The sequence below is a fragment of the Cebus imitator genome, unplaced genomic scaffold (assembly GCF_001604975.1).
Source record: "Cebus imitator isolate Cc_AM_T3 unplaced genomic scaffold, Cebus_imitator-1.0 Scaffold54, whole genome shotgun sequence".
Lineage (NCBI taxonomy): Eukaryota > Metazoa > Chordata > Mammalia > Primates > Cebidae > Cebus > Cebus imitator.
The window spans coordinates 7,611,234-7,626,350 of record NW_016107369.1 but is presented as its reverse complement, the minus strand read 5'-3'; the positions used below and the strand labels follow the sequence as shown (position 1 = coordinate 7,626,350).

Below are 15,117 nucleotides of genomic sequence, written 5' to 3'. Positions count from 1 at the left end.
GTATTTTATGCATTCATAACATTCCTAACTTTTTATTGATTTTTTTCCATATTTCTAGGCTATGTAGTTTTTTCAAATTGTCACTAGTCTCCAAGATATTTTTTAGTGTATTTGTTGAAAAAAAAAGTCTGCAGATAAGTGGCCCTCACTGTTCAAACCCGTGTTGTTCAAGGGTCAGCTATACTCCTGGGGTGCTGGCGAGCACTGAAGAAATGAGCATGTGTGAAAAAATGAAATGGATGACAGAGTCCTGCTATCTTACATACCTTGAGGGAGAGAGGTTATGCTCAGAGATAATGGTATAGTCAGACACAGGAACTATCTGCAGTCTGTATTTAAGGACATGCTAAAGCAGTGTGGAGTGATTTTAATTTTTTTGTTTTACGTTCTAGGTTCTCTTGTGATATTTCAAAACCTGCTAAGGGAAATGTACTTACACTTGATATCAATCACGATTAATAATGGTTTGGATATTATGTTCGCCCATTGTTCTTACATTCCTTTTTACTCTTTTCCTAAGGTAAATTTAAATGTGTTTTTGCAAGTGCAGTTTCTTAAATTCTTTTTGGAACATAAATATTCAAATAAGAAAACCATGATATCCTTAATAAAGCTGTTTGTGGTGTTCCTTCTTGATGAGCCCCCTCCCGTTTCCTACATACCTGTCTTCTGTTTCCAGTTAGACGCTAGAGACTTGAGGGTAAAGATGGTCCCCTGTGTCACTGACAGTGACTGGCTCAAATTGCCAACGTTAGCAGCCTGAAAATCTGTCTTAGAGATGCAGATTCTCTGCTGTGATTTTTACAGAGTTCATTATATGTGGATCAAAGGCAATTTTCATGGCTTATCTAATGAAAATCTGACTTCATCTCTTTCCCTTCTGCCCTGAAAGAAGAAAATCAGTACTACCAGATTCTTCTTCCCCCAGTATGCGATTGCTTGAGCCATTGATACCAGGTAGCACTTTAGTAAAGCTCTCCAGGGCGTTGGTGTCAAGTCTACATAGAGACATTCTTCAAATTTAGCCCCAGTCTCTGCAGAAGGAGGACTGTGAAAAGGACAGAATGTGCACAGGGAAGTAGATGCTTCCCAGGAAAGGGGAACCAATGATGGCAGCCTGTGCTCTGTTGAGACAGCCTCATCTGATTTTCCTAGGTCACTACAGTCTTGTGAGGGGACAAGGTGAAAGCTGCTAGGCACAAGGGGACTTTTATGTCAATATTAAATATAAAGAAAGCATCTGTAAATGAGGAAATATAAGCAGTTGTGTTAATCATCTATGTGAAATAATTATTCAAGTCCTATAAATACTGCAAATCTTATAATCTTTAGTAGCCTCTACTTTATACAGCCTTCTTTGATTTTATTTTAATTAGGGGATTTAGCACAAGAACATCTTAAAGGAAGGACCTGATATCTGTTGGATTTTTACTTTTTTGGTGATTTGAATGGTTGGAGGTTTAACAACGTGTGTAGTACCTTATAATTAGTATTTAAACGTACGGTCATCATACCACAGTCACAGATTATATTTTATATTTTTAGCAACAGAAAGATGGCTTTTTTTCTCGTAAGTTTCTTATTATTAAGGTGACACATGCTCATTTCAGAAAATAAAAATAGACAAATACAAAAAAAAACAAATTACTCATAATTCAAAGAAACATTATCAGTCCTTTGGTGAACTTACGTTGCCCTTTTAGTCAGTCAATCAGTCAATCTATCTATCAATCATTCATCTATCACATATCAAAATTTGTTATGTATATTCAGTTTTGTTTTTATCCTGTATTCTTCTGAAATTTGGGCTCGTTTGTCCCCAGTTATATTCAATAGAATACATGGTATAAAATGATTTTTTTTTTAAGTGAGTCCATGGTCAAATCAGTTAAGAAATTTCTTAGCTAATAAAATTAGTGGTAGTGGTAGTGTTTCTTGTTTTTTAATAAAATGAGATGGGAACTCATTCTGTTGCCCAGGCTAGTCTCAAACTCCTGGGTTTAAGCAGTCCTCCCATCTCAGCCTCCCAAAGTGTTGGGATTACAGGCATGAGCCACTATGGCTGTAGATTTCTTGGGGGCTTTAATAGACCAGCATGTATCGTGATTTCCTAAGAAAGGTGATATACACTCTATTGCTGCCTTATTTAATTATAGAATGCTTTTTTGAGCATTACTTTAATTTGAGCACAGCTTGGGAAAATGGACAGGCACTTACCCTGTGTGCTGGGTATTTACTGGTTGTCCCGGGGCGTCTATTTCTCATGTTCCTCTTTCCCCAGACATATTTGGTAGTAAGTTATTTAATACCAGATTTGATTTGATAATCAGTTCAGTTTACAGCATTGGTTGATCAAGTTTTTTAAATGTATTCAAAATGTGTGATAATTGTATATCATATAATTATTATGATAAAAATACTCATTTGCTGCTTTAGTCTCATCTGTTCTCTTGATATCCTGGTGGCAGGAGGCATGGAAACTCTCAGTGCCTCCAGTGAGTTGGTGAGCTTTTGAATTGTTTTCCTTTAAAGTGTTATAACTTGTTACACCTCAAACACTATTTTCCTCTAATAATTCTGTTTCACTTTTACCTTTCTTACTACCTTTTACTCCTTTTGCCCTTCCTACTTTAAGCTCTTCCAACCTAGATCTTTGGTATTTTATTATTTGCTTGTTGCGTGAGATTAGTCATATTTAAATGTAAGAGATAAACATGGACATGTACTTCTGTTCTCCTTTATTTTGCCAGCTGTTGAATCAATTTACTATTTAGCAATCATTCCACCATGGGTTGGGTGTACTGGCTCACTCCCGTAATTCCAACACTTTGGGAGGATCCCTTGAACCCAGGAATTAAAGATCAGCCTGGGCAGCATAGCAACACCCTATTTCTACAAAGAAATGTTAAAAATTAATGAAGCATGGTGAGGCATGCTTGTAGTCCTAGCTACTCAAGAGGCTGAGGTGGGAGGATCAGTTGGGCCTAGGACTTCAAGGCTGCAGTGAGCCATAGTCATACAGCTGAACTCCAGCCTGAGTGACAGCACAAGACCCTGTCTCCAATAATAGTAATTACTATTATTCCACCACGTAACTTGTTCCATACATTCTTCATTCTGTTGTTGTTGTTCTACCCTCAAGCTTTCTGCCAAACTGTTGTGTTCTCTCCTTCACCTTCAGCTATACAAAGTATATTCAAGCTTAACAAAACCTTTGAAGCATAACCTTCTTCACTGAACTTTTTTATTTAGGAGGGTCAGTGGGAGGGAAATGTGGTTTTCCCTTTTGACCCTTCCTCTATCCAAACAGGCACATTTTAAGTTGGTTTCTTATCTCTAAATTCAAATGCGGCTTTATCATGTTCCATGTTTTGTATCTATAACTTTTGTATTCACTTTGTTAATTTTACCACAATTTTTTTAAAAATCTACTTTGTTCCCATCAGCTTTGTCTCTTTCAGAGTGAACATTAGGAGAGCAGGAACTGGATTTATCAGCTGTTTCTCTCAGCTCTTCCTGCTTTTTGTTGAAGGGAGAATACGGAAATGAAAGGAAGTAGAAATTCCATTCTAAAAAGTTTTGTGCTGATTCATAAATCTTAAATTATCCATGACATTGTACTAAGATGTGTTTCAGGCTGACTTGAAAGAGTGAGACATCCCTTCTGTCTGAGATATTACTTTTATGTAATGTGAGTGAAATTCAGGAAAGCCAAGAAGGAATGTAAAGAAAATAGTTTGCCTTATTTGATTATATTACTTAATCTAATATTCAAATATGTGAAGTTACATTTCTGCATTTCTGTTTTTAATAGTATTCTATTACATTCTGAACTAAATATTTACAGTCATTCTATGTCTGTGTACACAACATCAAAAACTATTTCCCTTGATTCGTTTTTTTAAGAGCCTGGTTATCACCATGTTACCTAGAATGGTCTCAAATTCCTGGGCTCAAGCCATCCACTTGCTTTGGCCTTCTTTAAAGTGCTGGATTCACAGGCACAAGCCACTGTCCTCCTGGAAATTTTCATAAATTGATCTGTAGTGTATATCTCTGGATGACGGGGGCATTTGAATAGTTTATTCATCAGCATGGTTTTTTCTACTGCCCTGAAACATTGAGAGCTGGCCTTGTATTTTAGGCTATACCAGTTAAATAATCTGAGAAGATCTCATTTTGGAATGTGGAAGTATTTGATGAGGAACATTACATGTTTTTGGTGACCCTACCATATTGCATGGTAATTCTTTCATCACAGGAACTGCAGTGTTCCCCCAACCACACCCCTTCCCACATCTCTTATGTAACCTTTAAACTGTTCTTTATGCCCTTGGCACAGTGTTGTTTCTTTCATTCTGTTCCTTGAATTATTGTGCTCACTTCATTACCGCTTAATCATTTCTTGAAAAAAAGTTTCTTTTTTTCTTTTTCATTATTCTGCTTGTTGGTTAATTCATTGTAAAATAGATAAATAAAGAAGATATCCAATGAGGACCTGTCCCTATTTTATCTGGAGTTTAGTGGAGAGAATCATGACCAGAGATTTGGAGGTAACAGCATAGAGATGATATTTAAAGCTGCAGATACCTATAGCATCACCAGACAGAGCACTGGTTACCATGCAGATTTCCAGCCAGTAACTTCATTATTCTGTCTTTGTTCAGCTGCACAGACAAATGTGATCAAACCCAGTTAACACACTGCTTTCCACAGTGATATTATTACTCTAGTGGACCCATGCTTCTGTCTCACTCTAATATACTCAATGCTCACATGCATCCTTATAGAAACAGCCTTTATACTCCCTTCCAGAAATATGAAAAATGGCAAGAGAGGTAAACCATAGACACCACTCTGTGATCACTGGCTTTTCACTGAACTCCACTACAGACCGAGTAGTCAGCAAAAAGAGAGGCAAGAGAAAATGAAGAAGCATGTGGTTATCACAGAGGTCAAGAAAAGAGAGTTTCAGGATGCAGGATGGGTTCAGGAGTGCAGATGCTTCACAGAGCCAGAATGACAAGGGTTTTTAGCAATCAAGAGATTCCCATAAGAGGTTCTGCTTTCAGCATTCTCTGGGACTTGATATTCTAAATAGCTGACCTACTGTGGTACAAATAGTCCCACCAGGAGATAGTTCCTGTTATTAAACAGCTTACGATCAGAATGGGAAGTATATAGGAAGGAGGCATGTTCCATGCATCCCCTGTCATCTTTTTCTTTGTCTGCGTCTCCCTGATACCACCTGGAGCTTACCTTGATGGAGGGACATGCTCAGAAGAGACTCCAGAAACACAGGGAGTGATTTAGAAGAGTGGAGGAAGGATTTCTTCTGGAAGAATGGTGGGTTACGTTGTGAGAAATCTTGAGTGATGAAAAGACTTTCAACTAATTGAATTGAACTCATTGAACTAAACTGTGGGCCCTCTAGATAGGATTAGTATTCTAGCTACATGGATCTACCACAGACTTAAAATAGTATCTAGAGCTGTAAAATTAAACGTGTAATAAGGAAAATTTTTATATAACCTGCTCTTTCAACAGATGGAGGTGACATGCTGTGAATTTGTATTGCTCTTCTGTTTAATTCTATTGCTTTTTACCATATTGGTACTTAGGCAGGTTTGCTGATATTTAAGAGAGTTGCTAATCATTGACAACATAGGTTTACTATTTCAGCCAACCCTAAGGAATTGATTTTAATGATCTGTCATCATATGGCACACAGTGATGGACAGTGTTATTTTTGACTGGCTAGTTTAATATGTGCAAAGCATGTATATTTCTATATATGCTAGTCAGTGCCCTAAGTTTATATTGTACCTCAGAGGGGTTTGATGCTATAAATAAGGATGGGAAAAGGGAGGGAGAGAGATGGAAACTGAGAGGGAGAAAAAAATAAAGAAAAAGGAAGGTCCTTATGACTGAAAAAAAATCTGTTATTTAACATAATTAATTGCCCATCTCGAACCTCGTCAGTTTTTACAGGCCACTAAACTGTGGCTTCTCTCTCCCATGTGCTCATCTGTATTTTGAAATGAAAAGAAAACATTGAATTGTTGTTATATAATGTAATGGGAGTCTTGAAATTTCTTTTGAATTGGTAAGAAATTTTTCTATTTAAAATAAGATTTTATAAACCCATTAAAAATATTGGAAGTATATGGGATGGTTTGGAAGAGAAATACTGATGGTGAAGACTGAGCATTTCCAAGACAGTTTTATTTCTTATATTTTACTGCCAGCTTTTAGTTTTCTCCTGTAATGGAAATAACGTCACATATCCTAAGAAAGACAGTTCTACAGTAAATTATTTTCTAAGACAAATGAAATGTGGCAAGAGTTTTTATCATGGTGGGATTGGTATGTTGTCCTTTTAGAGAATGAATGTTTGGGGAATGAAAGATGATTTATTTGGTTTTCTGTGAGGTTGTGGGAAATGTTGAAGCCACCCAGTTTTTATAAAAATCTACTTATTATTTATTGTATGTAGAATATTGAAATAATCAACTTTTTGGAAGATGAACAGGTGTTTGCATTGTGGTTCAGTTGATCGACTTTCCTTCCGTTTTATGAGGATCACTTCTTGAACCTCTGCTGTGGCCGCACGTGCTGTCCTTTGATATCCTTGGAAGCAATAGTTAGCACGTTTTGTCACTTGAAGGCTTATTGTTGAAAGAGAAACACGTAAAGTTCTGGAATATAAAGGGAATAATAGCAGTCTGACAGTAGAAGTATCTAGAAAGCTCAAAAGCCAGGTTTAATTAGGTAGCAGTGCAAAACTATTATCCCTTTTACAAAAGATGGTGAAGAGGAGTGCTAGTGAAAACAATTGGCATTTATATGAACAGCTGCACAGACCCAGCCAGCACGAGCCCAGCCAGAGCTCGCCTGGCCCTGCATTCTGCAGGCAGCATGCATTTTTTTTTTAAACACCCCTACATGTTCCAACCTTTAAATAGAAGCGAGTCTTCTAAAATGATGCCGTGTGCTGCAAGAGAAATGAAAGCGCCTGCCTTGGAGGCAGGAAGCCGACTAGGGAGATGCTTAATTATCGTGGAAGTAAGTGCTTGTTACCATTGAGTGGAGAGTGCAGCAAGTGCGGGTCGTCCTCGGGTGTCAGAGCCCTGATTTGTAGACAATGCCGCCCTGTCAGCTCAGTGCTGGTTCAGCAGCATCTTTCCAAACATGTATTTGGCAAGAATTTAAAGGCCACCTCTTGTGTAATTTGTGGAGTCTTGGAAAAGGAGCCTCTGCCTTTCTTTTCACAGTGTACGCAACCATGCAGAATTTTATACTCAGAATCTGTGCCTCCTGCCTCCTGCCTGACGTGCTCATGAGGAAGTTCGTTTCCATGCCTGTCACCTGGAAGGATGCTAACAGTTCTCTGTAATCTGTTGGGGATATGGAGAGGGCCACCCAGAGCTGTGTTTTGTTTCTGCCGTCTTCATAAATTAGCACTGATGGGGTGGAGTAGGTTGTACTGCATAAGGAAATGCAGGCATTTTGTTCATTAGTGAGATACTTCTAGCTTTTAAGAGTAGAAGAAACTAAAGAAAGCTTGAGAAGAGGTGGTGGTGATTGCTGGATTCATTCTGCAATATCCTCGACTCGGTAAGTAATAAAGCAGAGGAAAATACAGAAGAGTGCTAATAGATAGAATGGCTGTAGGAAAACCCTTTTTATTTTCTTTCTGCTATATTTGTTTTTGCCAACTATGTTAAGCCTTTGTTAAGGAACAAAAAAACATGTATTTATTTTGGAAGAGAGGAGTTAAAAAGTGATTGTTGCAGCATATGAATTTGATAAAGTCATTTTTCAGTTTTTACTTTTGTCAAAAAACTGTGTTGCTCTAATTATTCAGTTGGTTACATCTCAAACTTCTGGTCATCACAGTGGTTCATGGTATTCTACATTTTTAGAGGTCATTGGAGCAAAAGTCTGTACTTGGAGTAGGAGCCATGCTATCCTAGAACAAGATGTACCCCTCCCCGACCTCCCATTTTATGGAACTGTTCAATTAAGATGAAGTTTTAATAGTCTTTTTTTTTAAGAATATAAATCAAATGGTTTTTACTTTCTTCCTTTCTTTTAAACCTGCTTTGCTAAAAATATGAATTGTGGAACTGTGACTCCCAATCCATTATTGAGTCTTTTATTTTCATGTGTCTGGTTTTGACAATTGCATGTTTATTTTTAGATATATTTTTCTGCTAATTTAAATTATCCTTTTCTCTTTTAGAGAAAGCATGGGATTATGGCACCCACAGAATCTCAGTAATACAAGTTCCATTCAGTTTTTTCTGAAAGAAAGCCCTCTGTTAAAGTGAAGCAAAGAAACTGTTGTGGATTATAACCTTTAGAAGTTCCAAATTTTCAGTTGTTTACAAATGAAGCATCATTTAACCTTTTAAATGAAAAAGACTAAGATCTCTCGCAACCGTCGTATTTTCTGGAAGCCATTCTCCAAAAGGGAAGTGTGCACATTTAAAACACAGATATGATGGTCCTTTCTGCAGGGATTTAAGTCTGCTTGCTTTTACATCATGACCAGCTTGAAACGGTCACAGACAGAAAGGCCTCTTGCCACTGACAGGACCTCTGTTGTTGGCACAGATGGCACCCCCAAAGTCCACACTGATGATTTCTACATGCGGCGTTTCCGGTCCCAAAATGGCAGCTTAGGATCATCAGTTATGGCTCCTGTAGGACCTCCCCGAAGTGAAGGTTCTCACCATATAACCTCAACCCCCGGAGTCCCAAAGATGGGGGTAAGGGCAAGGATTGCAGATTGGCCCCCAAGAAAGGAAAACATAAAAGAATCTAGCCGTTCAAGCCAGGAAATAGAAACCTCAAGTTGCCTTGATAGCCTGTCCTCCAAAAGCAGTCCTGTGAGTCAGGGAAGTTCTGTTAGCCTCAATTCCAATGACTCAGCCATGCTGAAAAGCATACAGAACACGCTGAAAAACAAGACAAGACCATCGGAGAACATGGACTCCAGATTTCTCATGCCTGAAGCCTACCCCACCTCCCCCAGAAAAGCTCTTCGCAGAATACGGCAGCGAAGCAACAGTGATATCACCATAAGTGAACTTGATGTGGATAGCTTTGATGAATGTATCTCACCTACATACAAGACTGGACCATCCCTGCACAGGGAATATGGTAGCACATCTTCCATTGATAAACAGGGAACGTCCGGAGAAAGCTTTTTTGATTTGTTAAAGGGCTACAAAGATGACAAATCTGATCGAGGTCCAACTCCAACCAAGCTCAGTGACTTTCTCATTACTGGTGGTGGCAAGGGTTCTGGTTTCTCTTTGGACGTTATAGACGGGCCTATCTCACAGAGAGAGAACCTCAGGCTTTTTAAGGAAAGGGAAAAACCACTCAAGCGACGTTCAAAATCTGAAACTGGAGACTCATCTATTTTTCGTAAATTGCGCAATGCCAAAGGTGAAGAACTTGGGAAGTCATCAGATCTTGAAGATAACCGATCAGAAGACTCTGTCAGGCCCTGGACGTGTCCAAAGTGCTTTGCCCACTATGATGTCCAGAGTATACTATTTGATTTGAATGAGGCTATTATGAACAGGCACAATGTGATTAAGAGGAGAAACACCACCACTGGAGCTTCCGCAGCTGCCGTGGCATCCTTGGTCTCTGGCCCTCTGTCTCATTCAGCCAGTTTTAGCTCCCCAATGGGCAGCACGGAGGACCTGAATTCCAAAGGAAGCCTCAGCATGGACCAGGGAGATGATAAAAGCAATGAGCTTGTAATGAGCTGTCCATATTTTCGGAATGAGATAGGTGGAGAAGGGGAGAGGAAAATCAGCCTTTCAAAATCAAATTCTGGCTCCTTTAGTGGATGTGAAAGTGCCTCCTTTGAGTCTACCCTTAGTTCCCATTGCACAAATGCAGGAGTGGCAGTACTTGAAGTGCCCAAGGAGAACTTGGTGTTGCACCTAGATAGAGTGAAAAGATACATCGTGGAACACGTGGACCTGGGTGCATACTATTATAGAAAATTTTTCTACCAGAAGGGTAAGTACAGATCTTCTATTTCATATGTTTTCTTTTGCCATACTTTGTGAAGAAAAGTACTGTATATTAAGATTTTTATTAGCAATGTGATGTAAGATTTGCATGATTTCCTCATCTTTCTTGATGGTAAATAGCTAAAGAGCCATTCGCCGCAATTTATTTCTTTTTCCATTTTTTGAGTTACTTACCCCTTTCAGGTATATAAATGTCTTGTTTTTGAATAGTACTTTTAAAATTAAAAAGTCCCTTTGACTTAGTGTTTGAAATTATAGTCTTTGTTGTATAGTAGATTTGCTGTGTCACCTTTAGGGACAAATGTACAAAGTTGAAAATACTTGAAATATAGCTGTTTTTTAAGGATTGCACAACTAGTTTTAATGCTACTTTCATTTTTTAACACTTTCTCAGTAAGTACAGGAACCATTTTTTTTTTTTTTTTTGCTGCTTCGATGTCATCAGTAGATAGGAATTATAATATATTCCTGTCCATTTACAGGAAGTATTTTGAAAACAAATTACATTATTTGACAAAAGTCACAGAGCCAATAAGTCTCAGTGCCAAGAATCAAATCTAGGTCTTTGAGTAGTAAAGGCACAGAAGAGAGAAGTACCTTTGACATACTGTCCACTTCCTTTCTAGTCTTAATTCTTTGAGTGGGAGAATAAAAAATATATATAGAGAGAGATTATACTTTATACAGTTTTATCTCATACTTTTAAGAAAGACCACTGTGATTTACTGAAAAGTAAGTGGTCTAAGTGAACTCTTACAAGCTTTCTAATGGTGTTTTTGAGCAGCATTAATTACGGAATGAGTTTAAGTTATCCAGGTAGGCAAAGGAGGAAACAGGATGATCGCCCACAAAGGACATACCTCTGTGTTCCACTAGGTAGATCAGTCATCTCTGCAGCCAAGTGAAGAGGCCTGTGGCGAGTGGCTCCCTGTCTGCAAACTACTCCTGCAGTGTTTTGATTTCCACTGTTTTAGGGATTTGAATGGTATTTAAATGTATTCTTCTGAGTGAAGTTTAGTTTCAAATCTGGTACTCATAACTTTATAATAATTGCTTTATAAAACATATCTTAATATTACTACATCATAGACCTCATTCCAGAAGGTTTATTGACAGGAAACAATCTTGTCTTGTGACTAAATATCCGTGTCTCATTCCTATGTATCCATGGCACGGTTTCTGGAATCAATATTGTATTGAATATCCCAATGTCGTTTTTAAACATTTATTTTCTCAATAATTTTCTGAAGTTCATATTTTAGAAAATACATCTCTCTTATACTGTCCTTTAAGGTACAAGTTTTTGCCAACTTGGCATTTGGGGGTGAGATGATTCTTTGTTGGGGTGGGGTGGAGTGGGGGACTGTCCTGTGCATCATAGGATACAGGATGCTTAGCAGCATCCCTGGCTTCCACACCCTAAATGCCAGCAGGTTTTCCTCCTCCCTCTAGTTGTGACAGCCTAAATGTCTCCAGTCATTGCCAAGTGTCTCTTAGGAGGTAAACCAACACCTAGCTGAGAACCCCTGCTTTAATGTACCCGCACAAATTTTCTGCAGGTGTTTCTGAACTGTTGATGGGTGGAGGCAAAACAGCCTCCACCCAAAAAACTGACACTGAATCAAACATACCGGTTATAATCTAATTTATATAGTAATGGGTACTTTTTTCATATTAGGCAGTATAATAACATTATTATACTAATGAACATTTTGGGCACTTATTATGTACCAAGCACTGTGCTAGGCATTTGCTATGCCACATTTTCTCATTTCAACCTCTTGATGCCCAGGAGGGTAAGTACTATTATTAACCTTATTTTCCAGTTGAGAAAACTGGGGCTTAAGTGATAGGCTGTCTTGGAGCTAGCAAATGTTGGAGCCCAGCTATCTGAGCAGTCATGTTGTTAATCACTGTTCTCTGATCCCTGCTATGTTAAAGAGATGGAGTATCTTAAAGTATTTTATCTTCGAAAGGTCTAGAATAAAAATGTGAATGCCTAGATTTCAGATTAATCCTGTTTATTCATAATAACCTCATAAATCTAATAGCCACTAATCCAGTAGTTACTAATTAGAAGCCTGGAAAACACCCTCTTTCCTAGCATAATTGGAACTAATGAATTGAAAATATCAACTAAAGCAGGGAATTGTTAAAAAGTATACATTCGAACTGTTTTATTGTCATTAAAACATAAAAATATGTTTGCCAAACTCTTGTGAGGCCAAGGGCTTTTCTTTGACGATTCTACTCTTTTAAATTCTATGTTGTATTAATAGGCTAAACCATAAGAGTGAAAACGTAGAGACTAATGACAGAATCTAAGTACAAAATCTTAGATTTTACAATTTCTTTCTCATTTTTTTGTAGCTGTCCTGCCCACATTTAACTAACAGCTTTCTTTTTAATGACTTGCCTTTATTGTCTGTATAAAAACTTAGTTTTTATGGGAACAACATTTATCTTTGTACTACTTTATCAGCTCTCATAATAATTAAATTTTATAATTAAAATAGCAAGTCAGTTGGTATAAACAGGTTTGGAAAGACATAGCCCAGTCTAGTGGGAGCAGAAAGTATGTATGGCACTAGGGATTGCCTGTTAGACTGCTAGTGCCATTGGGTATTCATCAGTATGGTTTGCAGAGGGAATGATGAGCAGTGGTTAATCCAGGAAGTTGTCCAGTGGAAGTCAGTTACACAGAGCACCTACTGTAATAGCTTTTCTTGGGCCATACAACTTAGAATTTTCAAGTCAGACAGGCAGTTTGTTATAATATGATAATATACCAGAAATAATAGCTCTGGATAACAAAATTTGAAGCAAAAATTAAGCTCCGTAAAGTATAAACTGTACATTTTTAAAAACTGCTACTTATATTTTTATATAGCTTAAAACATACCTAAACAAACAACTCTGTTCTTATAATAGACAACTTCGATTCACCGAAATTAGCAGACGAATTCATTTTTCCTAATCAGAACGTTAAAGCAAGTCTTCTTGTTGAAGGAGTACATCTGTGTCAGATATAATTTATCCTCTAGCACCAAGGTGTGGCACTGCTGACCTGGCTGTCACTCAGCCTCTTATCATCACGTAGTTTCCATTTGGCTGCTTAATGCATTCCTGACTTCATTGTGGCTAAGTCTCGGGCAGGGAGGGGATGGAGGGAGAATACCTTACTAAAGTATGCTATACAGCCGATATTATATGTAAAATTTAATCATATTTTGCTGAAGAAGCTATCATCACTTTTAATTATTATGTTGTTTTTTAAACATTATGTTACAAATTTAGACTTCAGAGGATATTTGACTCCATATAAGCCAGGCGCATTTCTGGAAAGATGCTGGATCAATAGAGGAATCCCGTTGTTTGTGCTTATTAAAATAAGCAACATGCCATCGATGCTTTTCTTTCTAGTCCTTTCTCATGCCCACTTCTCTTTGTCATTTTGCTAGTGACGGTGTGGTTATATTGAGACCCAGGATTAAATATAATCCTGTAATATAATATATAAAATATAATCCCATAATATAATATGAAATATAACCCAGTAATAATTTAGCTAACATTTATTGCATTACTTCTTGGTATTTTATTTGGAGTTCCTCACTTAATGCCCACTGGACCCCAGGGTGAACCTGTCATGGTGATAGAAGTCCAAGTGATACAGCCACATCCTCCTAGGGAGGCACAAAGTAGGCAGTAGCTCTGCATTCAGATTAACCTGAATTACTTATCTTCCTTTGAGTAGGTGTATGTTTTGTGTTTTTATTTTATTATTATTATTATTATTATTGAGATGAGGTCTCGCTCTGTCACCTAGGTTGGAGTGCAGTGGCACAGTCTTGGCTCACTGCAGCCTTTGCCTCCTGAATTCAAGTGATTCTCGTGCCTCAGCCTCCCAAGTAGCTGGGATTACAGTTGGGCACTACCATGCCCAGCTAATATTTGTGTTTTTAATAGAGACAGGGTTTCATGATGTTGGCTAGGCTGATCTCAAACTCCTGGCCTCAAGTGATCCGCTTGCCTTGACCTCCCAAAGTTCTGGTATCACAAGTGTGAGCCACTGTGCCTGGCTTGTGTTTTTATTTAGATAAAAGGGTACCATGATCAGAGTACTAAGGAAATTTGTAAGTGGAAAATACTAAGTTATAGAATAATTATGATGTTGCCTATATCCTGCATAGCTTGTTGAGGAGGAGACCCTTTCCAAGCCATTACTCACCTTGGTTTCTGTGACCACACAGGACTTCTTCAATGTTACACTGAGCATATAATAGTCTGTGAAGTATGTTCTCCTTGAATCTTACACAGAGGAATGCATTAATGAAGACAGAGGAGCCCATGGGCTCTTGACAGTGGCATTTGTTGCTCCACTGATCAACAGTGTTGATAGTCTTATCTGTATGGTAGGTGAAGTGTTACTCTCAAAGTCAAGTTACTAAAGGTGCTGTAATAGGGAAGGGCCTCCCTCTACTGCACACTGTGCAGGAGAAACACAGTATCTGGGTCTGAAGCACATCTAAGAATATTTTCCCATTCCCTAAAAGAGGGGAAACTAATGCTTATGCACCTAAGTATTCTTTGGATAACTGTAAGCTACCAGATTTGATTGTTCTTACTGTTCACCTTCCTCCTCCTCCATCCCAAAACACACACAAATCAGTTTGAACGGTGATTGAGGAGACAAGGCATATTTCAGTTGCTGTTTTTATCTTTACCTCTCACTCTCTTGTAATCAGCCATCTTTAACATGGTTTCTTTAGAATACCACACTTCATTTGTACTAAAGTTGCAGCTTTAGGACTCTCATATACTCTCAATTTTGCTATCAAGAGCTGTTCTTCAAATTCTAGTGTGTCTAATAAGCATCATAAATAGCTGTTATAAATTTTAGTGAGTTATTTTATAATGCATATAGAATATCGGAATATGATTAGCTAAGTATATTTCTAAAAATATGTGCTTATTTTGTTCAGGTTTTTATTTTTTATTTTTTGGCTTTTTAAAAAATCCTTCTGCTTTGAATATTAGTCTTTTTTTTTTTTTT

General features: G+C 37.8%; 1 protein-coding gene across 11 annotated transcripts in view; it reads left to right on the top strand.

Annotated features, from left to right (window-relative positions):
- The window catches only part of SIPA1L1 (signal induced proliferation associated 1 like 1), a 393,891-nt gene that overhangs the window by 233,382 nt on the left and 145,392 nt on the right, over window positions 1–15,117 (top strand). For 8 of the 11 annotated variants that reach the window (XM_017528750.2, XM_037738573.1, XM_017528748.2 and 5 more), the window contains one exon: window positions 8,246–10,047. In XM_017528750.2, the coding sequence (XP_017384239.1) occupies window positions 8,550–10,047 (1,498 nt within the window). In that variant the 5' untranslated portion in view covers window positions 8,246–8,549. Of the gene's footprint in view, window positions 1–6,906; window positions 7,618–8,245; window positions 10,048–15,117 lie in introns of those variants that run through there. The other 3 variants (XM_017528752.2, XM_017528754.2, XM_017528751.2) reach the window with 3 other exon arrangements.